Raw genomic sequence first — 26273 nt, 5'->3', positions numbered from 1 at the left:
AATTGTGTTCATTTTGATATCATGCTTTCAGCCAGAGCATTTAGTGCAACTTGACACTTTCTTCTGCATGCATTAGTAGCTTTCAGTGGTCCTTTTAACATTTTGGGCGTCTCGAAACATCAAAGAATCTTTCATTGATACCGTATTTATCATCTCGCTTCATTCAACTCCAGGTCCTTAATACGCAGACACAAAAAATGTGCAATATGGAGTTCATAAATCTCCCTCCCTCCCTTAGCGACAGCACTCCCCTCTTATCTTGTCTTCTTTAGCGTCACAGGAGCATGGCGAAGGAGCGTCCTTGTGCCCTAAGCTCAGGAGAGAGAGAGAGAGAGAGGGGGGGGGGGGGGGGAGTGAGAGAGAGAGAGAGAGAGAGAGAGAGAGAGAGAGAGAGAGAGAGAGAGGGAGGAGATGCGGCGTCAGTCAGCTGCAGTAGGCAGAGGACAGCAGCAGTGCCGGTAACTGTGGCTGCCGTTCTCTATTGTTCAGCCAAAGCGTTCCCCTTTTCCCTCCAGCCAACCAAAGGAGCAGAAGACGAGGAAAACCGCCACATGCACCTTTCCTTCGGGGAACGCTAACTGAAGAGGCACGCAAACTCTTTCAGTCTGTGCGACTGAAGTTCTTTCTCTGCTCTCATTGGGGTTTCTTTTCCTCCCGACCGAGTGGATTTTACCCGACTCAGGGGGAGCCATGGGACTTGGGGTTAGGGGTGCAAGGACAGCGTTCCTGTGTTTATGGAGGTTATTTTTACTGCTCTGTGGAATCTGGAGCGTTTGCTCCCAAACGACAGGAGACGGGAAGTCGCTGTACTTCTGGGAGACAGGTATACGGCTATTTCCATAAGTACCTTGATGGATGTCAGTGGGATATGAAGGTTCCAGATGTCCTCTGTATGTACAAAGTTGCATTGTAATTAGTTTTATTATCTGGTGTGATGAATGAGGACAAGTAGAGGTCTTCACTCTCACTTCAAAACAGCTCTGCGAAGAGTGTTTGAATTATTTCTCATCATCCTAATTTCTGATTCTCAAAGTCTGCACTGTAGAGTATGTGTCCCCGTTTCCGCACAGTAGGCTGTCTCCATTTTCCCAGGCTGATTGTTCGATTTCTTGTGCTGGATAAGAGCCATATCATTATTATAATGAAATCTGACAGTATAATGGAAGCAGCTCCGAGGTACAAAGTAATGGAAGTTATTTGACTTTTGATTGTGAATTTGGCCCTGTTTCGCCGCCACCTCTTCTGTTCACAAAGGCTGCTATAGTAAAAAAATGTCTAAAATACAGTATAATATTATATATTTAATTATATATTATGAGTAATTATAAATATATTAAATATTATATATGATTTTTTGTTTTAAATTATATTTAATAATTATGTTTTTGTTTTACATAAAGGAAATAATTTATAATTAATAATTTCAATATTTCCATAATATTTTTACATTGTGATATTTCATGATATTAAAACACATCTCACCCCCTAATTCCCAGTACTGTAATGCAAGAACAATATCATTACTGTAATGGAAAAAAATAATATAATGAAAATCATTCTATTGGGACAGTTTTATTTCAAATAAAAATATATACATTAATTTTGTAATGAGAATCAGGGATCTGATCAAAAGTTCAAACACTTTCATTACAGTTTGTACAAAGCATTCAAATCAAATCTTCATTTGCAAACTGGTATGTGATCAGCAAAAGTCTAAATGGGCAGTTTGGATTTTCCTATTGGCCAGAGCGACGTCCCGAGTCAATATGCAGTTGTCACTATGTTGGTGAATTTTTAAAGAGGATGTAACCACGCAAGGAGGTTAAACGAGCTGTTGGGATTTATACTGTGAAAACATCCCTAGTACATGCATGCAGAGAAGCGGAGCGGCAGGCAAACTTAACCTACATATCTCTCTCCTGTAGGTCACAGTAATTACAGATCATTGTCGAGAGTTTATCTTGGATGGGCAGATCCATGATAGTAGCATATCTGTGCCGTTTGACGGTGAGAGCGCTCGGGTGTGATAATGTTATTGCGCTTTCTAGAACGCTCAAGGGGAGGGAAATTTAGTTTTGACGTATGATGTACTGTATGCACAATGAATCTGACCGTATAAGAGCTCGGGCTTCAACCTGTGGGGAATTGGCTCACATCTCTGCTGTTTATTGGCTTCACAGAAGAGCAATAAATCTGCCGTCTAGGGCTGATATCCCCCATGATGGAGATGTTCATATAACAGGCCTGGAAACACAAGTGCTCTAGAAGGGAGTACAGCAGCGTGCCTCGAAATGATGGTTAAAACATACACGCTTTTCTTTAAGTGATTCTTAATGGCTGTTTTTCTTGCTGCAATCGATACCGCTGGCATACTCGGTGCTTTTATTTCGAATAAGCAAGCTGGATTAAATGGCACGCTGGTGTCTGTACATTTCCCTCCCTGTTTGCTGTCTGAACGCGGGTTTGATGTTCAAATATCCCTTGAGAAGACCGGAGCAATTTTGTCCTTATCTCCACATGCCTCAGCCTCCAATTAGAAGAAGTCTTTTCTTATTTTATCGATATATGCAGTATTACGCTGACCCCCACCGCTCCAGATCTCAGCTGCGGCTCTCATGTGTCTCAAAACAGGCGAATATTCCTCAGGAAGGATTCTTAATTAATGAGGGTATTTACTGGCGTAAATTGTTTGGGTTACGGCAACCTTGACTTGTAGGCTATTCTTGGTTAAATAGTGAGTAGCATCAGAAATGAAGAGGGATAATGCATCATTCGATTTGTAGAGGGATTATTTTTTAAATTCAGGATGTCGGTGTGTTCCGCAAAGATGGTTACTAAAGCAGTAAATCATGAGAGGCCGTCGATTACTTTGATTTTTCCACAAGCAAAGAGAGATTTTAGGCACGAAGTAAAGTGGAGAACTGGCTTATTGTTTTTATAAAACTGTGCTAGCATAGAAGTTGACATCAAGGCGGCTCATCTAATCAGAATTCAGAGTCTGAACTATCTTTTATACCATACTAGACTTTGGTAAACCGACTTTTTCATATCATCAGCTTTTCTTTTCTTTGTTCCATATACCAAAGCATATTTTTTACTATAGCCATATAGCCTATATATACACGTGTATATACTCCCGCCAAACATGAAAATCTGTAATTGCAAAACTGTATGCATTTACTTTCTTCTCCAGAACACAAAAGAAGATATTTTAAAAGAATGTTGGTAACCAAACAACATTGCACATTAACTTCGACAAATCTACATCGACATCTATCGACAAAAACACGGAGACTTCTCAAAATATAAAAGTAGGCTATACAGTTTGAATCTAGCCTGGGAAAACCCAGACGACTTACGGCAAATTTAGATTTGCTCTGAAAGTTAGTCTGGCAAAGAGCTCATTCAAGCCCATTTCCAATCCGTCGAAATCGCGGCACCAATCAGAAACGTTGCGGCGGGCTTTACACGATGACGACAGCGCTGGGATTTTGAAGCAGATTTTGTAGCCTACATTACAAAGATGGATGCCGCCGTCGAACATCACTCGTTCGAATCAGCTATCGCGTCTGTTTTAAGCGATTTGAACGTTTCCGTTTACCGTATTTTCCGTACTATATGGCGCACCGGATTATAAGGCGCACCTTCAATAAATGACCTATTTTAGAACATTTTTCATATATAGGGCGCACCGGATTATAAGGCGCATAAGATACTGCAGTCAAACGTTTGACTGGGTTTGAGAATGCATCCACTAGATGTCAACAAATGTCAACAAAAAAGTCAAACTTTATTAAGCTTACTGACAACTCCGTTCACTCCCATGGTAACGTTGTTCAAACGTTAAAGGAAAACTCCGGTCAATTTTAACATTGAGCTAATTTTTTGTAAATTTGGAGTGCTGTCAGTACAGATAACAATGACAAAAACCGGTGTTGCCTACACCGTGTTATCCTCTTTTTAAAATTTGCACCCTGTTGACTTAAACGGGACAAGTTTTAAACCTGCTTTTAGCCTCTTAACAACCTTAATGTGTCATTACAAGTGCACAGCCATGTGAGTGAACACGGTGAATCTGACTGCAGTAAATGTGAAAGATATGAATAAAAATGATGTTTATTCAGCCAGCTCACATACCCGTATTTTCTTCCTGTTTTTGGTCGAAGTCCACAGTAGTCGATTGTCGAGTGCGCGCGCTGCGCGCGCGATCATTGGTAACTGAGCAACAGTGGAAACTCAGACTGTCAGCTGATGACGGTGCTGTGTGGTGTTCTGAGAATATCAGCTCAAATGGATAGTTCGGATAGTAACTATCCGATAGTTCATCCGAATCAGATGTTGAACACACGGAGGAGGTTTGATCGCGCGCGCGCGAACTCGACAATCAACTACTGTGGACTTCGGCCGAAAACAGGAAGTAAATACGGGTGTTTGAGCTGGCTGAATAAAGAGATTCTTCCTGCCTTCGTGAAAGCTCGGATCACAGTTGAGACTGATATATCAGCCCAGGCATCCACGATCCATTGGCAGATTGTGGCGTAAGTCGCCCGGCGCTGTCTCCGCGTTCACCATCCATATATAAGGCGCTCCGCGTTATAAGGCGCACTGTCGTTTTTTGAGAAAATAAAAGGCTTTTAAGTGCGCCTTATAGTGCGGAAAATATGGTAGTTAAAAACCGAGCAAAGAACAACACTCGGAGATGTTTCTCCGCCGCTCTGCATACGTCATCTCCTTCATCGCTCTGATTGGGTTTAGGTCTATCCGCGACGTCCGTTGGTGACGCCCCTCTGGAAATGATTTGTCTATGACGCTTTGCCAGACCATAACTCAGTTACAACTGAGAATGGTCTGGTTTTAACTAGGCTAGTTTGAATCAGCCTGAGTGTAAAAAATAGAGTATTTTCCTTTTTGGGTGAACTATCCCTTTACCTTGATACTGCTGAAGAAGATCTTCAGAGTGTGTACCCTTTCTGTTAGAAAAGCAGCAGTTCCCTTTGCTTGCTGAAGGCATTGCTCACAGCGCTAGCCATGTTTTCTCATGTGATTTCATGAGATCCAAAGTGCACATTAGGACACGCATTAGGTGGCCAAACTTAGAGACCACATACAGTGGATTCTGCTTAAAAGCAGCAACGTTCTTCTGGTTTCATAATGAATCCATGAGCATAATACACGTGTTCTATGAGTCAGAAGAAACACCTAAGCCAAGTTATTATTAAATGATTGATACGCTATTACGCTCTTACATAAAGGAGGTGTTATATGCTGGTGTTTTCATTTAGCTGGTAATACTTTTTCTTGTCAAGCTGAAAAGACTTCTTCCAGGCTGGCCCAAGCGGGTTTATTTGGGTTTGCTTCTGGTCTAGTGGATTGTTCTGGTGATGGACATCAATACAAATATCTGCTAACCAACTATTGTGGTCTTTTCAGCAGGACAAGGTTCTTGTGTCGTTTTTCATGATCTTTAGAGATTAAGTGGTTGACCTTTTCTTTCAGGTTCTTCATATCAGCGTATTTGTTTCTGGATTTTTAAAGCACCAATTCATGTTTTTTCATAGAAGCTTGTGGGACTCTGCAAAGCTTTTTTGGATTTAATTGAGTACACTGTAAATTAATTATTTTAGTTGTCAGTTGTCAAGGAAGATTATTGGAGTACGTTTTAAAAGAAAATACTATTTAATTATTTCTACTTCAAAATTATACATTTAATTTAATGTTTCTTGCAGATGTTTTGAAATTATTTGTAAAAATTAAATGAAATTTTTTTCTACAACAATTTATTTTGTATTGTGTACAACATGTAACACTGTTTCCTAACTAGTTACGATGCGACAAGTTTCACCAAATAAAGCCAATCAGAACATAATTAATGTTTAATATTATATTATTTTTTTGCTTGTATTGGTTCATGGTTAGTTCTGACATGGTTGTAGGCTAATCGATTGGCTATACTCACAACCAATAGGAATGGTTAATAGTTACTCTTGTGTGTGGCTCATGCCTCAGCAGGGTTTATCCACTCTTAGAGCAGAGATTACCCAGATTACGCTGGATTCTTCTCTTGTCTCCTGATCACACAATCCCTCGAGAACAAAGTTGTGCTGTCAGAGCTTCTCACACTTCACCATGTTGATTCTATAATAAGGCTTGTTAATGAAGCAGGAGCATGCAGGTTGCATTCTGTTAAGATCTTTACTCCACACACATACACACACAGACACACACACACACACACATATATATACACACACACACACACACACACACGCACATACACGCACACACATACACATTGATTTTTCATGTTTTATGGGGACTTTCCAAAGACATAATGATTTTTATACAGTACAAACTGTATATTCTATCCCCTTACACTTACCCATACATCACAGATATCTTTCTGCATTTTTATATTTTACATTTTCAAAAAAAAAAAACATCACTTAGTATGATTTATAAGCCATTTTCTTCATGGGGACCAAAAATTTGCCCACAAGGATTTCAGATATTGCCATCTTTGTGTGGACATTTTGTCCCCATAATGTAAGGTTTACTAAGCCACACACACACACACACTGGCTCTTTGTACATGCTTTAAGCCAGGTATGTCCACATAGACTTAGTGTGTTTCCAAATGCATTGTAGTTTATCGAGTAAAGACGAAGAGCATGAGATCAAAGTCCACTTATATTCCAAATAACTGCTGTTTTAAGAGATTTTGCAGCGGTTTGAAGATTCCTCGTCTCAAAATAAGAGGCGTTATTAAAAGTGGAGTGTGTATTAAATGGAAAAGAAATGTAGGTCACTTAATTGTCACCTTCATTCTGGAGGCCGATAAGGAAATGTGCTGGGTGATATTTCGAACTCATTTCAGGAAATGCATTTTAATGTCACCCCGAGTGACCCTGATTTTCATATGGACCTACAGGCAAGCAAACTCTCCTACTTTAATTGGTTAAAAAATACTCCAGACCCCTGGTAAAGGGCTTCAAATTTAGGACGCGCTGGTTTTCTCTGAATATTTTAGTCTCTCACAGAATGTTTAATGGCATTTGAACAGTTTGGAAAATACATTTCCCTTGTGTGATTGATTTTTTTATTTCTGCTTATTTTGAAGCGTCTAAATTTGGCTCTAATTTAAGAAATCTGCAGTCCTAATTGCACTGCGCATTAAGAGTGTGAACTCCCCAGAAGCAGTTTGATCGTGCTCATATTCACTAAATGGAGCGCATCCTATTCTCTGCACACTTTAACCACTGAATTATAGGACATATTCCTTTGGGATGAAATATGACCCTGGATGCATGTTCTTAAGTGCTGCTGATTTACAGTGGGTATCAAACTAAAGCGGTTTCATTATGTTTATTACTATATCATTTCCACTCGCTGTCACATTTTACTTTCTTCACCAATTGCTCATAATTTCCCATAGGGAATAATGTGTTAGATTCTGTAATATTTGTGGAAGTCTCACAAAACTGTAAGCTCTTTATGTCCATGTGATGATGTGTTCTGTACATTCGAATAGCCACTGTACACTGCTTAAATGGAGAAATTAACTCTTAGGAGTGGAGCCCAGGCTAATTTTAGGGTATTTTTGGGTGATATTCAACTCTCCATAATATATTATGTTCCATGTAGCACTTGGTGATATAGCAAAAAAAAAAAAAAAATCCATGAAAATGAAATTTCAATATTTTTAATCCTTTTAAAGATATGATACATAATACATTTTATAGCAAATACTTACAATTTGAGTTAAAAGGGGCTTTTCTCGCAGTCAAAAGCACTATCATTTAAATTAAAACACCATTGTAGACAGACAATTCTAAATATTTATTGCAAAAAGTAGAATGTGGTAAAAAAAAAAAAAGATAACAATATGACAGTATTTCTACTAAATCAACACTATTTGTTTTCATGTTGTTTTTGAGTGTTTAAATATTTTCATTAATTCAAAAATGTATTATATTTCTTTTGGAAAAAAGCACTTTTTTAAAGCAAATATTAGAAATAAGCAAGCAATATTAGAGCGTGTTAAAATGTTACTTCATTTTATATTACTTGTTAAAAAAAACGTTAACCTATTGTGAATATTTTATATATCATTCAGCCTAAATTCCAGTATTAAAAAACGGCATTTGTAAAACCCACACATCGACCCTGATAGCGCGAGAACAGACTGTTATAAGATCCAGTCTTTCTAGGAATATTGCTTTTTAATCCCTCTATTTCGGCAAAGGAAGAACTACACCTTGCCAGTATTTGTCACCTTACAGTGAAGGCATACAGTTGTTACATAATCAAGCTCTTTTTGCCTCAAAGGGTCAGTAAATGTGTAACAGCATAATAGTTTATTTAAAAAAATCTGCTTTTTATGAAATAGGTCGCCCTTTATGGACGTGCGTGTGTGTGGTCTCAGTCCTGCTGGGAAAATGGTGTTTGTTTAATCTAAATGGCAGGGCTTACGCTAAGACCAAGGCATCTCTAATATGGCTGTGTTGTGTGGATTAAAGATTATTCTAGATCCATAAAGTTTATTTAGTGTGGCATAAGAGGATTAGTCCTTTACACCATGTTCCACAATGTCTTAGTGCCAGACCATATTACTTTACAAAGCATTGAAGCATAAGGATTCTTTTGGAAAAAATGGTTTGGGAAGAATTGTAAGTAAGAAAGACTAAAACTGAGATTTGTTTTGCATAAAGCTTTATAGAGTAGATCTGATTGTTCTATGTCTGTGTTTCAAATATCTAGTAAGCTGCCTACAGCCGGCATCTTAAAGTACCCTATTATGCTTTTTCGGATAATACCTTTTATGTAGTGTGTAGCTGTTTGAGAAAGTGCAATTTATCGTGCACTTTGATATTTGAAACTTTTTTTTGCAGACCTGGTCTGCAAAAAAAGTTTCAAATATCAAAGTGCACAATAAATTGAGTTATTGCCTCCCAAAAGAAAGCCATTCTGAACTGCCTGAAATGGGTCAACAGTAATTCCAGTCTTACTTTGTCTACTTTGACCTGCTGTCAAACACTGTAGTTGTAGCTGAGGAGTTTGGTTTGTGTTCTCGACATGTTGATAAGACGCTGTTTTCTGCACTGCAAAAGCAAATCCGCTTTGCATGCACTTCCAAAGGATGAGTACTCCGGCTTGAATTGTTACGTTAAGACAGACACCATCGTTACTGTTCTCATCACAGTGTATCAAATGGTGAGGAAGACTACGGAGCTGAAGTTCAGATATGGTATTGGAGTTTCATTTTGAAACGGGCTGTAAGCAGTAGACCAATCACAACAGACTGGGCCATCTGACCAATCAGAAAAGAGTAGACCAATGACAACAGACTGGGACATCTGACCAATCAGAAAAGAGTAGACCAATCACAACAGACTGGGCCATCTGAATAATCAGAGCAGAGTAGACCAATTACAACAGACTGGACCACCTGACCAATCAGAGCAGAGTAGACCAATCACAACAGACTGGACCACCTGACCAATCAGAGCAGAGTAGACCAATCACAACAGACTGGGCCATCTGACCAATCAGAGCAGAGTAGACCAATCACAGCAGACTGGGCCATCTGACCAATCAGAGCAGAGTAGACCAATCACAGGAGACTGGGCCATCTGACCAATCAGAGCAGAGTAGACCAATCACAGCAGACTGGGCAGTCAGTATCTGGTGTGACCACCATTTGCCTCACGCAGTGCAACACATCTCCTTTGCATAGAGTTGATCAGGTTGTTGATTGTGGCCTGTGGAATGTTGGTCCACTCCTCTTCAATAGCTGTGCGAAGTTGCTGTAGCCAGCCTAAAGCCTGGAACACACCAAGCCGACGGTCGGCCGTCGAGCAGTTTTTGTGCGTCGGCCGACTGAGTTTCCTCGGTGTGCTCCGCACGGTTCCGTGCCGTCGGCTGAAATTGGTCCTCGTCGGCTCTGTTTCGGCCGATTCGACATGTTGAATCGGCGTCGGGCCGTCGGTGAAAGAGGGAACTCTGATTGGCTGTTCAGCTTAGTGAAAGAGTCATGCACGAGAATAATAGCAAAACAGCGAGCAAAGAAGTCAACACTCTACAGATAGAAGGCTGTTCTTATGTTACGTCATCTTACCTGGGTGTTCCTTGGCGAATATTTCAATATTAACACGAGCGGAGTGGAATAAAGAAAGTGTTTAGCAGGATCGATATTTAAAACGGTAAGCACTAACTGCTTTGTTTATGGTTTGTGTATCTGCAGCCGACAGCGTCGGTTTCCCCTTTTTGAATGACGAATATAGAGAATATATCTGCAGAAATAGACAGTTGTCTCATTTACACGCAGGCGCAGAACGCGCATTCTAGCTGACAGTCGGCTGTAGTTCTCTCGGTGTGTTCAAGTGCAGCTTTTTACCCCGACGAGAGGCGACAACACAGTCGGCTTTCATCGGCGCTAGTTCGTCGGCGTCGGCTTGGTGTGTTCCAGGCTTAAGGCACACCTGTGCAATAATCATACTGTCTAATCAGCATCTTGATATGCCACTGGATGGATTATGAGAAGGATGGATGGAGAAGTGCTCACTATTCACTAACACAGATTTAGACAGATTTGTGAACAATATTTGAGAGAAATAGGCCTTTTGTGTACATAGAAAAAGTCTGAGATCTTTGAGTTCAGCTCATGAAAAATGGGGGCAAAAAATATATAATTTTATTCAGTGTACATATACTGTACTTTGTATATATAAGGCAGAACAGAATGACCTCAAATCTTTTCAGTCGCCTCTTCAGCAAGGGGATGAAAATACTTAATACTTTCTGACAATACCAATTGAAAGAGGTCAGCCAACTTCACATCCCTGCTGTGGATGTCTTTCTGAACTCTCTAGAGCAGAATGAAAGAGACCGGCGGTGTTCACCCTGAGCACCTCAACAATGCACATTCAAGAGATCTTCTTTCATCTTTGTGAAGCAACACTCCGCTTTTCAGAGAATTCAATGAAATGGACTCTGTTTGTGAGTGCAGTGACATTTAGTTGGGCAATAGCCATTGTCCCTTTGGATTATTGGGCGAAGGAAGGAATACTGTGAGTTTTTCTGAAGTTTGGTTTCTCTGGTGTTGGATACTCATAAAATACAATGAGCGTACAATGAAGAATTATTTGAAATATTTTAACTATGTAGTTACTTATATACTCTTTGCTAAGGCAAGCATCACTATCCCTATTAATATTGCTCATACTTAGCCCTAACTATAGATTGCATCTGTAGTTATAACTTTAACTATAGGTGTACAGTATTAAACTTCAAATGTGCTAAAGGCATTAACGATACTTCAAATTGCATAGAAACAACCTGTCATTGTTGTTATGTTTGCACAGGCAGAAATCCCTTATATTTTCTTAAGAAAATGTACAAATATAGTTGTACTTATTGTTGACTAGATTTTCAAACTTATTTTGAATAAGTATTTGCTTTGTGAGCATAAAAAGAAAAAGTGCTATGTAGTATGATGTAATCCGGGTGTACTACATTCGCCATGTTGTCACTACCAGCATCAGTTGCGTCGCATCACTGTCATTCATAAATCCTCTCCCGTGGCCTCATGGGATAGTAAAGTGTCCATCGAATGCACACTTCAGGATCTCGCCTGAAGAAGTAGGTCATCTGGGTACATTCTGCCTACTATTTTATGAGTACTGTGAATCAAAACATTAAAAGAAATCCTACCAAACCCAAACTTTTGAATGTTAGTGTATGTCTTTGCTTGTCTTATCAACCTGTCATTGTCCTCTGGGTTAGCTAATGGTTATGGTTAGGTACAGGGTTTTGATTATCGGGTTATAATGTTTCAGGAGCTTCTTGTACTGGTTTGATGTGATTTCATATAACCTGCTCCCGGCATTGTGCCTAGATTCCTTCAGTTAACACACTCAGCAGAACTTTCAACCTGAACCTGAATGTGCAAGTTTGACTCTCGCTACAGATAATCATATTTGACAGGCTCTTGGATGTGAAAGAACAGACAGGTGGTCAGGCCCTCTCCTTTTACCCCTCTGCTTTTCTAGTTTTGGTGTACAATATTAAACCACCCATTTATACTTCTTATTTTTTTTAAATGTGAATAAAAGCCTATATTCGATCTGTTCATCATATAAAGCGATCGATTCTCTTCAGAAAATTTGGACTAAACCGCTCTCATTTTACAAATCTAAACTAAACCAATCTCATTTTACAATCTCTTCATGAACTTTTTGAAGAGTCAAAGTGGTCAATGGAGGGACAGAAATGCTCAGATTTCATTAAAAATATCTCCTTTTGTATTGAGGATGAGTAAATGATGACAGAATTTTCATTTTTGGGTGAACTATCCTTTTAAACAAACATCTCCATTTAATCTATTGGCTGTGTATGAATTTTAAACAGATCTCATTTGTGATTTTTCATTTGGACCCCCCGCCATTTACAATTGTGTACCATTGTGTAAAACTTTACAGTCTCTTCTCTCTCCATCCTTCTCTCCTCTCTGATGTGGGTGTTGTTTGTAGTGCCAGTTCTCGCTGTGGCAGCACCTCCACATTTACACCCAGGCACTGACGCCTTCAGATCTTTCATAAAGGCTCCATATCTCTCTCGCACCTCCCTTTACAGTTCACTTCATTTACTGACACGATGCCAATAATAATGCCTTTCATCTTCTCTAATTACTCAACTTCATTACTCGATACCTGCCCTCCCTGCTTACAGTTCCACAAGCACCGTGACTTTGTGCTGATGAGCTATTGATATTTTCGAGTGCAGTGGGTTGTGGGATATTATCTATGTGACCCATATGGGTGAGCATATGCTTCATATTCATGCTTCCAAGAATGAAAATTCTGTCATTTTTTACTCACTCATTATGTCATTCCAAACCCATATGCTGTTATTTTTTTTCCTTGGAACATAAAAAGAGTATATTCATGCAGCTCTTTTTCATACAGTGACAGTTAATAACTATTCAGTATGTAACGCTTCAACAAGGACTACAAAACAAAATTAAAGAACCTTAAAAGTTGTGTGCAGTATTCAATGTCAGGGGTTCCCAAACTTTTTGTGAGCCGAACCCCTTTGACAAAAAATATTTACTTATGTTCTAATTATTTTTATATATCTTATATATAAAACTATTTATTTTTACATATCAGTTAATGGTCACATGACATGCAAAAAAAAAAAAAGAATTCTTTTTTATGTTCGGTTTTTATTTTGATTTGATTTTATTTATTTTAATTGGACATTTTGATTTAATTAATAATTAGTTTTGGAAACCCTGTTAGATTCGATTAAAGTTTATTGCAGCCATATACAGTAGAACAAAATGTTGTTTCACAAGGTGTGCAGTGCAATTTACAAAAATTACAATAAAATGTCTACTTAAGTCATACAATAACTTGTTTTTTGTGGAATTTTGAATATAGCTTGAGCTCTCGGGTATTTTGGACAGGTGAAAGGTGGTAAAGATATCAAATGATTCTGACAGAATTTTCTTTTTTTGGTGAACTATCCCTTTAAGTCACAAATTCAATAAGACCTGAAACTTGTATCAAGAAAGCAAACAAGGTTTAACTTTAAGCATAAAATTCTCAAAATCTATCGTATTCTTCTTGTTTGTAACGTTTTTAAAATGATTTTTTTCGTCCTATATTGGTGAGCTCGATACGTTGCCCCGTCACACCTTCCCACCGGATTATTCCCTCTCTGTCTAATCGCCTTGAAGATGACACAGGACTCGAGTGTGAATTTCTCCTCTGTCAGAGACAGAGTAATATTCCATGCAACTGGCGTCGTTCCACTGTGGTGCCCACGCGCTCCTCTCCCACTCAGTTCACGTCGAGATCTCTGTGCAGTGGAGCTCCGATGAACACTGTGAGGGGATTGGATTACATCGCTGTCACAGCTGTCAGTCATGACATGAGCCCCCTGTGCCATGCTGACAACTGCAGCCATAGCAACCACGCCGTGACGACGCTCGTATATTAACCACAGCGTCGTTTTGAGCTTCTTTCTTCTGGTTCCCTGCTTCTGCTTCCTTTGAGTGTGTTTCCACAGTGTATCCTGACACCAGCTTCTGTTAAACTGAGTGTGTTTCCTTATGTGGAGGAAACACATTGTTAATAGGGGTGGGCGGTATGACTCCAATCTTGTGTGAGTCATTTTATATCACTGTAACATATCACAACAGGGTTGTTTTATTTCTATAGCACTTTATAGTGATATACAAATCACTCCACAGCAGAGAATGTGGTGCTATAGCAACAAGTTCATATGGGTTTGATTTCCATAGAATGCATGAACTAATGAAGTGTATGAATTAAATATAATGCAAGCGTGAAAGTGAAAATGAAAGCTGTTTAATCAAATTTGATAATTTTCCTTTTTTATTTAGAAATTAATGGAGGTAAACCAAAAGATATTTCACATTTTGAAACTCATAAAGACTAATACTTTAAAACATCAGTTCTGAATTTTATATTATGTTGCTTTGCAAACAACTTTCAAAAGTTGGTGCTTGGCAAGATTTTTGAATGTTTTTGCAAAAAGTTTCTTCTGCTCACCAAGGCTACATTTATTTGATCAAAAATACAATTAAAACAGTCATTTTTTTTTACTGTCACTTTTGATCAATTTATTGCATCCTTGCTGAATAAAAGTATTCATTAAAAAAAGAGAAATCTTACTGAACCCAAAGTTTTGTATGCGCTGTTCGAGAGAAAGAGTTGCGTCACGCTTTGATGTCGCCGCGATGGCTGTCACGTGGTTCATGTAAGCCCCAAACATACGCGGGCTGTCATGTTCTTCTATGGACAGACAGCAGCGATTGCATTATTAAACGGTAAATATAAAATAAAACACACACCCAAGTACTTTTTCAGCTGTTATTGCATTTTGTTAATGTCAGTTTTGCATTTGGAGAGGCAGGGTGACAACTTAGATAAGTTTTAGGCTATATTTTTGGAGGGAAACGCTTAGTGTTCATGTTCGCATGGGTAGTAGCACTGGCTTTGGCGGCTCTAACTTAACTTTTCCATGTCATTCGTCTGATGATGGACGTCTCATGATATTTATTTTAGCACAACTGGGCTGTATTAGGCTATTGATTCTCGTGATCTTGCTTATAAATTCCGATTCAGCCATTAGCCTATCTTCGTGATCACGCAAAGAGGTCTGCAGTCCGTTCAGAACTCCAACCAACATAAAATATAAATAATTACGCTGTGCATGTACAAATGAATGATTTAGGAGGGAAACAGACTGCTCCCATAACTTAGAAAGCAACGAATAAATACAGCAATGTTCGGTAAATATTCAACCGAAAAATATTCTTCATAAAATTAAACCGGAGAGATAGTTAATGAGTGAATTAACTATGTTCCTAAATACATATAAGCACATATATGGATAACCCTAACCCATTTAAATAAATGAATTGTGTGTGTGTGTATGTATATATAATATTATATATAGGCTATATATATATATATATATATACATACATATAAAATATTATTAAAACTATATTATATATTATAGTGTTGTAAAAAATATCGATATTTCGATAAATATCGATACTGAAATATCTGAACGGTACCAATACTAATTTCCCGAAGTATCGATACTAGCCGAGCAGTCACTTTCACTTCTCTCAAAAGGCGCGTTGACAAACACCACACGTGACGCACTCGTCTCATTCGCTCTGGTTAAATAGCAAAAGTGAAGTGAATGGAAAGATGGCGAGGGCCGCGCACCCGCGACCGGCTTTGGTTGATTGATAAAGAACACCACGAGCGGGCATGTCGGGGAATAGCGCGGACACGCGTAAAAAACACACCGCGAGCGGGCATGTCGGAGTCGGAGAATAGCGTGGACACGCGCTACACACCGCGAGCGGGCATGTCGGAGAATAGCGCGGACACGAGTTACACACCGCGAGCGGGCATGTAGGAGAATAGCGCGGACACGAGTTACACACCGCGAGCGGGCATGTCGGAGAATAGCGCGGACACGAGTTACACACCGCGAGCGGGCATGTAGGAGAATAGCGCGGACACGAGTTACACACCGCGAGCGGGCATGTAGGAGAATAGCGCGGACACGAGTTACACACCGCGAGCGGGCATGTAGGAGAATAGCGCGGACACGCGAGCGGGCTGCGGGCACCCAACAGATTGTTTGACTATCAATAATCCCTCACATCACTCATTTTTTAAAATTATTGTATAGGTGAAAACAGACTTAAGGAACTGGCTTCAGGGGTAGGCTACTATTTAGCAGCATATGCTCAGCATCAGGGGTGTTTGTTGTTTGGACAGACCTGCCCCCAATGCTAAAAAAAAAATCCTCAAGGAAACACTGTAACTCTTCCCATTTGAACTTTTCTGAAACATTAACCAAGATGGCCTAGTATTGTTGTTGATAAGAGTCTGTGTTGTCTCGTTTTAATTCTTAAAGTTAACATAATCTGAATGAGGAATCTTAGACAAGTAAATATTGTAACTGTGGTCAAATGTAAATTAACTGGTGCCTATTTAACTTTATTAAAAAATTATTATTTAATTCTGCAATTTTCCTTCATTAGCGATTATCATCAATTTGATTACACAGATATTAATTAAACTAAACAGCTAGACAATGGCATCTCTAAATTCAATAATGACATGCCTTTAACTGAAAATTGGATGTTTAATCTTATTATTATACATTACTGACTCTCTATCCTCCAATTTGATACTGTTAAGTGCTTTTTTGTTACAGTATATTTTAATCTTTGATAACAGTAGGTAATAAAAATACATCATGTTAGCTCTGGTCCAATTAAAAAATATAAACAAATAGAACTCAGGACGTTTGTGTTCATGTAAAATATACCTCATTGTCATGTTCTAGACTTGTTATATTTAGCTTTAAATAAAAAAAATACCCCCTTAATATTGTGGCAGTTTTTTCTCCGTGGTATCGAAAATGGTATCGAATATCGATATTTTTCAAGGTATCGTATCGAAGTTAGAAATTCTAGTATCGTGACAACACTAATATATTATATACATCAGTTACCGTAAGTTAGCTAACGTTAGTGAAGTGTTGGTCACGTAAGCTATCGCTGCAATTAACCTATTATCTTCCAATAAACATTTACTAAAACTGGCTACATAAAATATAACTACAGACTAGATTCACGAGAGGTCGGCCAATAGGTGTAAAAGTAAAAAAAATGCAGTAATTTCATTAATTTACCAGCGAGCGTACTTCGGAAGCACTGAAAATGAATGGGGTTCAATGGAGAAACTATCAGTGTTTGGAACTATTGGCCGCTCCACGACACGCGTTAATTCCGCATTCCAAAGTTCCTATGGCGGTCTATGGGAGTGTCGCAACTCTTTCTCTCTATGACTCTGGCGCTGTTTATTTTATTGTCTCATAATATAAATGAAGTTTATTGTCTCATAATATAAGTATAGCTGTGGAAACTTTGTTAGTAAAGGGATACTCCACTTTTTTTGGAAATAGGCTCATTTTACAACTCCCCCAGAGTTAAACTGTTGAGTTTTACCGTTTTTGAATCCATTCAGCCGATCTCCGGTTCTGGCGGTACCACTTTTAGCATGATATGACGCAGCGCCTGAAAATAGTTCCGTTGTGTTGACGGAAGGTGGCCTATTTTCAGGCGCTGCGTCATATCATTACGCCTGCTGCTCTCATGGTACGGCACTAAAGTTTCTTGATTATTACGCAGGAATGAGAGTATAGTTCCTAGCCATATCAGCCTAGAAAATCGCAACTTTACATTTTCCGTCGGTCTTAGTGCACGATGTAACTACAGAAGAGTCAAGTTTTAAATAGGAAAAATATCGCAACTCTTTGGTCTTTTTTTTTTTTAGAAATGCTAATGGTCTTGTCCACTTCAATGATGTATGCTAAGCTATGCTAAAAGTGGTACCGCCAGAACCGGAGATCGGCTGAATGGATTCAAAAACGGTAAAACTCAACAGTTTAACTCTGGGGGAGTTGTAAAATGAGCCTACTTCCAAAAAAAGTGGAGAATCCCTTTAAGGTTACAGTAGATTTCCCAAAGTTTGCACAGCTATGTTAATTTATATTATCATGCATGTAATGTGAAAATACAGGGCGTGATGTGTCAGAAACAAGTCTACCTGTCCGTCATATTTCTACCATTGTATTGTATCCTGACACAATCTCTTGTTAAACTGAGCCTGTAACAGTTTCCTTACATTGAGGAAGCATATTGTTATGCTGAAAACAATCTGGCTGCTTTTCCGTTTGCTCCAGGCCGCTCCGTTTTTCCCTGACAACATGCTACTGTAGCTCATGCATGAAACCACATGGCTCTAGGTGTGTGGGTTTTTTTTAATGCGTGGAGAATTTGCAGTAGTGGAGCCATGTGCCTGAGTGTGAGAGAGTGTGTATGCTTGTACTGTATGTAGGTCAAGACGATCTCTTGCTATCCTGATAAACCCTGAGTCTTGCACGGCATCACTCGCCATGTGCTATCTTGTGGAAAGTGTAACTTTTGGGGGAAAAAAGCTACAGATGGAATCTTGCTTTGGCTAGTGACAGTTTTTGAAAGATTAATATCATTAAAGCTTAGAATTTGCCATGACTGCCGTGGAGTGTGTGGGTGTGTATTGCCATGGCTCAGAGAACCTAGGCAGCTGGTATTTACACGATCACAGATTGGCCAGTAGATACCATGTGGAGTGACAAGACAGGATTTTTTCTATCCGTCCATTCAGCTTGCTGTCAGACCACTATCACGTGCTGAAAAGTTTGTCTGTAAAGTTTTATGGGAATACCACACATATTTGGAGAGTTTATTGGCTGATAATTGTAAATTCTAACATTTTGGTTCTGGTACAATACCAGTCTCTAGTACCTCATTTTGACAAATTAGATGCACTACTGTTCAAATAAGTAACTTGTTTTAAAAAAAAAGAAGAAATTAATGGATTTGTTCAGCAAGGATGCATTAACGTTTATCAAATGTGGCAGCAAAGACATTTATAATGTTACAAAAGATTTTTTTTATATATATATAAATGATGTTCTTTTGAACTTTCTAGTAATTTATTCCTCTGATTTTTTGGATTTTTTGTCAGGATTCTTTGATGACATTTAAAAAAAAATTCACAGTAGTATTACTGTTTTTGCTGTAATGTTGATCATATAAATCATAAAAATCTGATCCCAAACTTTTCATTTACATTTTTTTAGACTACTTTTGTTTTTGATTCATTTTGGATTTCATGTTTGAAAGCCTCTGTAAAAGTTACAGAATTTTGAAAAAAATTGCATTATATATAAGAGGGAAATACACAAGGAATGTCTTAAAGGACTATATAATTTATAATCAAATATGTACCATTATTAAATGGCCTAAATGCATTTCTGTAATGTAAACGTCTTTCTTGAATTAATTAATTTTTCAGTTCTTCTGTTGGTTTAATGACTAATTGTATGAGCACAAAAAAAATTTCACATTACTTGATCATCACTGAACCCACATCAGACCAAAAGAATAAAAAGCTTCATGTTTTTCCAATTCGCCTCATTTTGACCAAAGGGTCCGTCAGTGTCTGATCTGGAGAAACATGCTCTTTGGAATAGGGGCGGTGGTTGAGTTCTTTTGATGCGCTTCCTGCTGGGGTGGTCTTTGAACACAAGCTCTTAGGATTTGAGTCTGCTGACCCGTCAGAGCCGAGGCCGTATCCACCAGTCCGTCTCGCTTTAAAGATAAACTCCACAAACTGTGTCTGAGCAATTCCAGTGACAGAACGGATGAGCTCCATCTCCTGCTGCAGATAAACTGTCCTGCAATGGTTAATACTCCATAATCATCTTCAGGATCTTCAGGCTTAAAATGGGAAGACATGTTTCACTTTCATTGTTTTAGGCTGGTAATTACACGCCATGCTTTTATTGAAAATGTTATTGCTTTGATCGCACAGGAGCCTGGATGGCGTTTTCAGTCTTGTTTCATTGAAGTATCTTTATCTGAGATGTTTCTCCTAAAATTCCAGAAGAAGTAAAAATAAACACAATTGGGATGAGAGTATAAAGATAAAATGATTGTGGATATTAGCACGGATAATTTAATCTTTGAAGAATTTGATGAGCAATATCATATTGTAATCTTTGACTTCGTATGCAAAAGTCTTCGATTTCTGTCTTTGATAACCAATTGAGGTATTAGTTTCATTTCTGCTTTTCCTTCCTATGGATAGCATTATATCTCAGAGGAAAATGTTATTGCTTGTTCTTTCAAAGTCCAGGAGACTTAATAAGATTTTCAATTTGGTATTTAGACAAAAATCAGACAGATATTGAGATAATTGTAGGGATTTAGGCACAAGTGTATGGTGGCCGAGAGAGCTCAACACGCTGTGACTGAAGAAAACACACGCAAATAGAAAAAACACCAGCAAATTGAGAAAACATCTTCATCAGTTTGACAACACGTGCTGCAAATACTCACAAAGCAACCAAATACAAAGGCGCGTTTGTTGTTTTTCCTAGATTGAATTTAATCTGTGGGAAGTGTCACAATCCCGTTGATCTATTTTAAGGCGTGTTGGGAACTGAGAATCGATACTTATTTTGAACCTGTATCATTTATAAAAAAGGAATTGTCCGTGTCTGAAAACCAGTGTAGTCTGATTCATGAACAAATGACTGAGTCAAATCTTTAATGAATCTGTCAAAAAGACTAATTCGGAGTGGTTCATGAGCAACAGACCGAACCTTAAATCAGTATTTCTGTTATGAACTGAGAACTGTTACTGTGTCCATGTGAGACTTTTTTGGTTGTATGAACTAGTTGATTATATAACAATGTGTCGTAGTAAAAATACATAGACATAGACTGTCATAAAATACATAGACTGTCGTTCAAAAGTTTTGGTGAGAAATTTAAATTGGATGCATTAATGCTGCGTTCCAGGCAGGTTTTTGTGCACGTAAATCACGACTTCAAACCACGACTTTGTAGCGTTCCAGGCCAGTCTTGCCAAACTACCTGAGCGCAATATACATACTTATTGTTTCAGACACATAACATTGTAATACATAATCGTGTGTGTATTATTATCATTATTATTATTAATTTGACTGCGTTATATTGTCCTAAAGTGTATTCTCACCGTGTACCGCCTGCAGAAACACTGCATCCGTAGGGGCTGCCATTGTTGTTTTGTATTGTTTCGCGGGCTATGTGACTTCAGAGCTCGTAACTGGGAGTACATCTGAGTTCACGGGTGGGAAGTCACGGGTTTGACTGCCGTTCCAGTGCACTTTCACGGGTATAAGGTTGAAAAAACACGGGTTACAGGTTGCCTGGAACGCGGCATAAATTGATAAAAAATTACAGTAAAGTCACTTTTAATGTTACAATACATTTCTATTTCAAATGCTGTTCTGTCATGACAAATCTCTGAGAGTTTGGCACGCCAATAAGTATGGCAACGTTAATGTGTTTGATCTGCTACGCTGTTGCTGCTGCTATACAAGCATACTGTATATGAATCACCTCTGTAGCAGATCTATGCAGGTGGAGCTGGGGAAGGTGGAGAGTTTCTAAAAGCACTTTGCAAACTGCTACAGCAAACAATAGGCAAGAATTTGAATGTTGAGCAGCAAGCTCATTGGCTACCAATACAGCAGGAACCAATCAGCTGTACCTTATAGAGAATGATGTAATTGCAAGCAGATTTAAGGACTTATGAGCCTGCGCCATTAGAACTTTCTATCAAAGAATCATCATCACAAATAAATGATAAATTGCAGTGGTGGAATGTAACGAAGTACAAATACTTCGTTACTTTACTTAAGTACATTTTTCACATATCTTTACTTTACTTAAGTAGAATCAATAGTGCATACTTTTTACTTTTACTTTGTTACATTTTGCAGCAATTATTATACTTTCTACTCCACTACATTTCTACAACGTTCTGTTACATTTTCGTTACATTTTCTGATCAGTTTTTCCCCTGCCAAAACGTCATCCTGACCGTCCGTTCGTCGCACGTTTGTCTCACCAGTGAAGTTTGGTTGCCATATCAACCCGGTCACACTAAATGCGTCTCTATAGCACGCAGTGTGTTTATCGTGCTAGGTTAGGATTAGTATCTGGCAAGCCAAGAGGTTCAGAATTACGCCATAAATGAATCGCGTTTACAGCCAACCCCCGTCAAATTAAGCTTGATGTGTATATTGCCTAATTGCAAGCTTGTTCAGAAATAGTGACAAAAACTTAAAAAATAACGGCTTTTCCATCATTATTGAACATCATTATAGGATTATTAGGTTGAATGAGTTAGGATTTACTGTTTTATTAATCATTAGAATATAGACATTAAGAGAATAAATTGTTATGCAAGTACTTTTACTTTTAATACTTAAAGTACATTTAAAATCAGGTACTTTTTACTTTTTACTTAAGTAGGGTTGTCATTGTGGTACTTCTACTTTCACTAAGGTAAATATGTCTCTGGTTAATTGTACTTTTACTTAAGTACTGAGATTCAGTACTTCCTCCACCACTGATAAATTGGTGGAAAGCATTGGTGGAAAGTAGTTAAATTAGAGTAATTTAAAAATGAATCACTATTTTTTTTTTTTTTTTGAGCAGCTACATTTACATGAACTGTCTGAACAAACTGGTTCACTAAAATGAATTGGACTTCCCAATGCTAAAAATGTGAGCAAAAAAAGAAAGCACTATGAAAGCGAGGGATTGTTGCCTCGGTTTTCTTGCAGAAGAGCTGCGTGTGCATTGTGCCACATCACGAAAAAATGTTTTAGCTTGTAGTATTTTTCTTTTCAGTGTAATTATCTTCTGCTCGCTTCAGGGCAAAAATAATTTATCAAACCAGTGATTCCATATGCAACAAACTGGCCTGTTATCTGCTCAAACTCTTGTCTTTATTTTCATCATACATGGTTGCCCAGGCTCAGAGAGAAGAGCAATCACAGGTCAGGGGGAAAAAGAGAAGTGTGATCATTCATCTTGCCCTCCTGCTAATAGAAAACGGCAGTCTTCATTGTGCCCCCCCCGCCTGCTGTGATCAGAGCCATCTCAGAGGAGGGCCGTGCTTCACTCCGGGCTCCAGGCGAGCTGCACACGTGTCTCTCTGGAGCTCAGGACGTTTGACTTTAAAGCTTTCTGAAGAAAATGTGAGTGGTGTTGTGGGTAATTGCCAGAGTGTTGCTATTCAGTGTTTTGAGTGGTTTTTAGTGGGTTGGTATGCGGATGCTAGGGTGTTTTGAATGATTATTAGGTGTCTGTTTTCTGCTCCAAATAAAATGTCTCAAGTCCTTCCTTCAGGTTTTTGTAAACAATTTTAGCCAGTTATTTATATATTTTGCTGTAGTAGTGTGTCAGTAGGAAGTATTAGTTTACATTTCCAAACATTGTAATAATTGTAATAATCCAGTGAGATTTTTGTTTGCACAAGGAGTCTGACAACAGCCGGTATGATCCACACGGAGATCTGATCTCACCGTCATCGAGTCCGTCTGGGATTACATGAAGAAAAAGGAGACAGACTAAATCCAGAACACCCCACCCCAACGAAAAATCCAGCCTGATAACATGAAAGTGCGTATCTATAGCATGAATTGTATTTATTGTGCAATTTATACGCAAAAAAATGTTTTTACATGCATATGATACGCAGTTTTCGCCTACATATGATACGCACTTTATGGCGTGTAATACGGCACCACTAATCCTACCCAAGGGATTTACAGTGCGTATCATATGCACGGAAAACATTTTTTTTGCATATAAATTGCACGATAAATACAAATCGTGCTACAGATACGCATTTTCATGAGATCGTGTTGAAAATCCTACGTTGCCTCTTGCATCTTTTTCACTTCATTAGATTAGTAATATGAGTAGCGAACGGCGTTTCATGTTGACTTTGTTGTACATAATCTCGAATATTCCTTCAATTTGTCACACCCACGTTGAACATGATCCGAGACGAGACAAGATGATGAATGGGACAAACTCTAATGCAATCTAATGACTGAAGCTCGTTGAATCAAAGGAAGTCAGGAGGAGGAGTTTGACGGTGCAGCCAAAATATAATGACGATACACAAGTGATTATGAGCCCCCCTCTGATGTAATAATCTCATTATCTAATGCAAGATTCATTTTAGTGAGGCGAAGAGGAAAAACAAAGCGCTTTGTTTATGATAGTGTGAAACTCCTGGGCTCAAGAAACATCCCTATACTGGCCCGTATCAAATGTAAATCATGCTTATGTTGATATCTGGCTGGTTTAAAATCATTTGATGTTAACGAACACATTGGAAGGCGTGTGTTTTATGAACCTGAGATCTCCCACAACATGTCTGTTCTCTCTTTTAAGCTGTTCCCTCGCAGCACTTGAAAGGCTGACGTGTCCATTAGTGTGTTTCAGCTGCAATGACTCAAGTTGTGCTTGATTTGAAGCGCTGCGTCAGTCTACCGTGAACAGTCTGTTTTAGAGTTCCAGTCTCTTTCTTTTCCTGGATATATTGTATTTTTGGAGTATGTTCAAATACCCTTTGACTTTGTCCTTACTGGGTTACAACGGTCATTGGAAATATATATGTATATATATTTCCCAGTTAGGGTAAGTGTCATGTTGACTTTGTTATACATGATAATATATACTTGTACACACACACACACCCACACACACATACACACATACTGTATATATATTATACACAAAATGTCCCCACAAGAATGGTACTACCAGAAATATTTGACCTTGTGGGGACATTTTGGTTCCCACGAGGAAAACAGCTTATAAATCATACTGTCGTTGAATGTTTTTTTGTTCTTTTTTTTCTTTTTTCAGAATTGGCGTTAGGTGGTCAGGTGATCATAAATGTGCATTTCCAGCTGTATCAACCTTATTTTTCACATAAGAGCCGGTGCGGTCACCATGATTTTGCCAAGTAAGACATGGTCCTGGATCAACATTCCTGTCCCAAAATGTAGTCCTTACCCAATCCCTACCCCTAAACCTAACCCTAGTACGCATAACTTGTCCCTAAAATCAGAGGGTAATGAAAGGTGAATAGCACTGATGTTTAAGTACTTCACCCTGGTTCTAAGCCTAAACTTGACATAAACTGTAAACTTGTCCCTCAAATCTGATTGGTTGATTGGAAAGTTGATCCAGGAACATGTGGTACTTGGTGAAATCACGTTCGGTTCACCTCATGGAACAACATCCCTGTCTGAAAATTTAGTCCTAACCCTATCTCTACCCATAACTTCGAGGGAAATGATATCTGAATAACACTGATGTAGAAGCACCTAACCCTGGTTGTTGACATAAACTGTAAACATGTTCCTCAGATCTGATTGACTGATTGGAATGTTGTTCCAGAAACATGTTGTACTTGGTGAAATCATGTCCACCGAGCGGGTGCAGCCATTTGTAAATTGAACGTGTCTGTCTTCTGGTGTCACCCGCTTCAAGTTATTTTTAGAAGTACATAAAAGCTTGTTATGCTGCTTGATATTGCGAACTGGTGTTTCTCACCATGTTATTTTAAAGTATTGTCGTGATTCTAACCACACTGGTTTGTACCGCAAATAATTTTACTACACTTTATTATAGTTATTTCTCTAAAGCGGCTACTGAATCAGAAGTCTTGCACATTGACAGAAAATAGCTTACTTCTGCATTGAAAAATAAGGCGGATACATTGGAGACAAATGAATAGGTTTGTGCGTGGACTGAAATGACCCTGCGAGCGTCTGTCAGTGTTTCTGATCAGCCCTTCAGTCTTATTAGAAGAGAGGAGGTGAGGACAGGGCTAAAAACACACCAGATCTCCACCTCGCTGCCTTAACACCAGACGCTCCCCAGAGAGTCTATTTTTATCTGCTCTGCTTATCACAGGCCTGCCATGCACTTCAATCTAATTTCTACTGAGCTCCCCAAAGATAAAAGAAACGTGCGCGTGTTTTTTTTTTTTTAGCTTGACGCTCGTCTCAATTTAGCTCATTCACCAGATGCGCTGCTTTCGAAGTTCGCAGTTTCATTTGACACATAACACGTTCTGGATTCAAATGAGCAGGAGCATTTAACATTTCACTCCTGCAAGAAACTGATCAGAACATGACATTTTAGGTGTTTTCAGTTATTATTTCTTGTTGAGCGTGAGCGAGCGTAACAAATCAATGTTCACTTTCATCACGACTGAGCTTAAGTGATTTTAATCTAG

At 38.7% G+C, this 26273-nt stretch overlaps 1 protein-coding gene across 1 annotated transcript in view; it reads left to right on the top strand.

Annotated features, from left to right (window-relative positions):
- Positions 1-403: 403 nt before the first annotated feature.
- LOC130091562 (thrombospondin type-1 domain-containing protein 7A) overlaps positions 404-26273 on the top strand; it is a 130404-nt gene continuing 104534 nt past the window's right edge. The window contains exon 1 of the mRNA XM_056259504.1: positions 404-823. Within this exon, the coding sequence (XP_056115479.1) occupies positions 691-823 (133 nt within the window). The 5' untranslated portion in view covers positions 404-690. The remainder of the gene's footprint in view (positions 824-26273) is intronic.

The sequence above is a fragment of the Rhinichthys klamathensis genome, unplaced genomic scaffold (assembly GCF_029890125.1).
Source record: "Rhinichthys klamathensis goyatoka isolate OS25496 unplaced genomic scaffold, OSU_Roscu_1.1 h1tg000168l_1, whole genome shotgun sequence".
Lineage (NCBI taxonomy): Eukaryota > Metazoa > Chordata > Actinopteri > Cypriniformes > Leuciscidae > Rhinichthys > Rhinichthys klamathensis.
The sequence above is the reverse complement of the archived record's forward strand: the minus strand, read 5'-3'. Positions and strand labels throughout refer to the sequence as shown.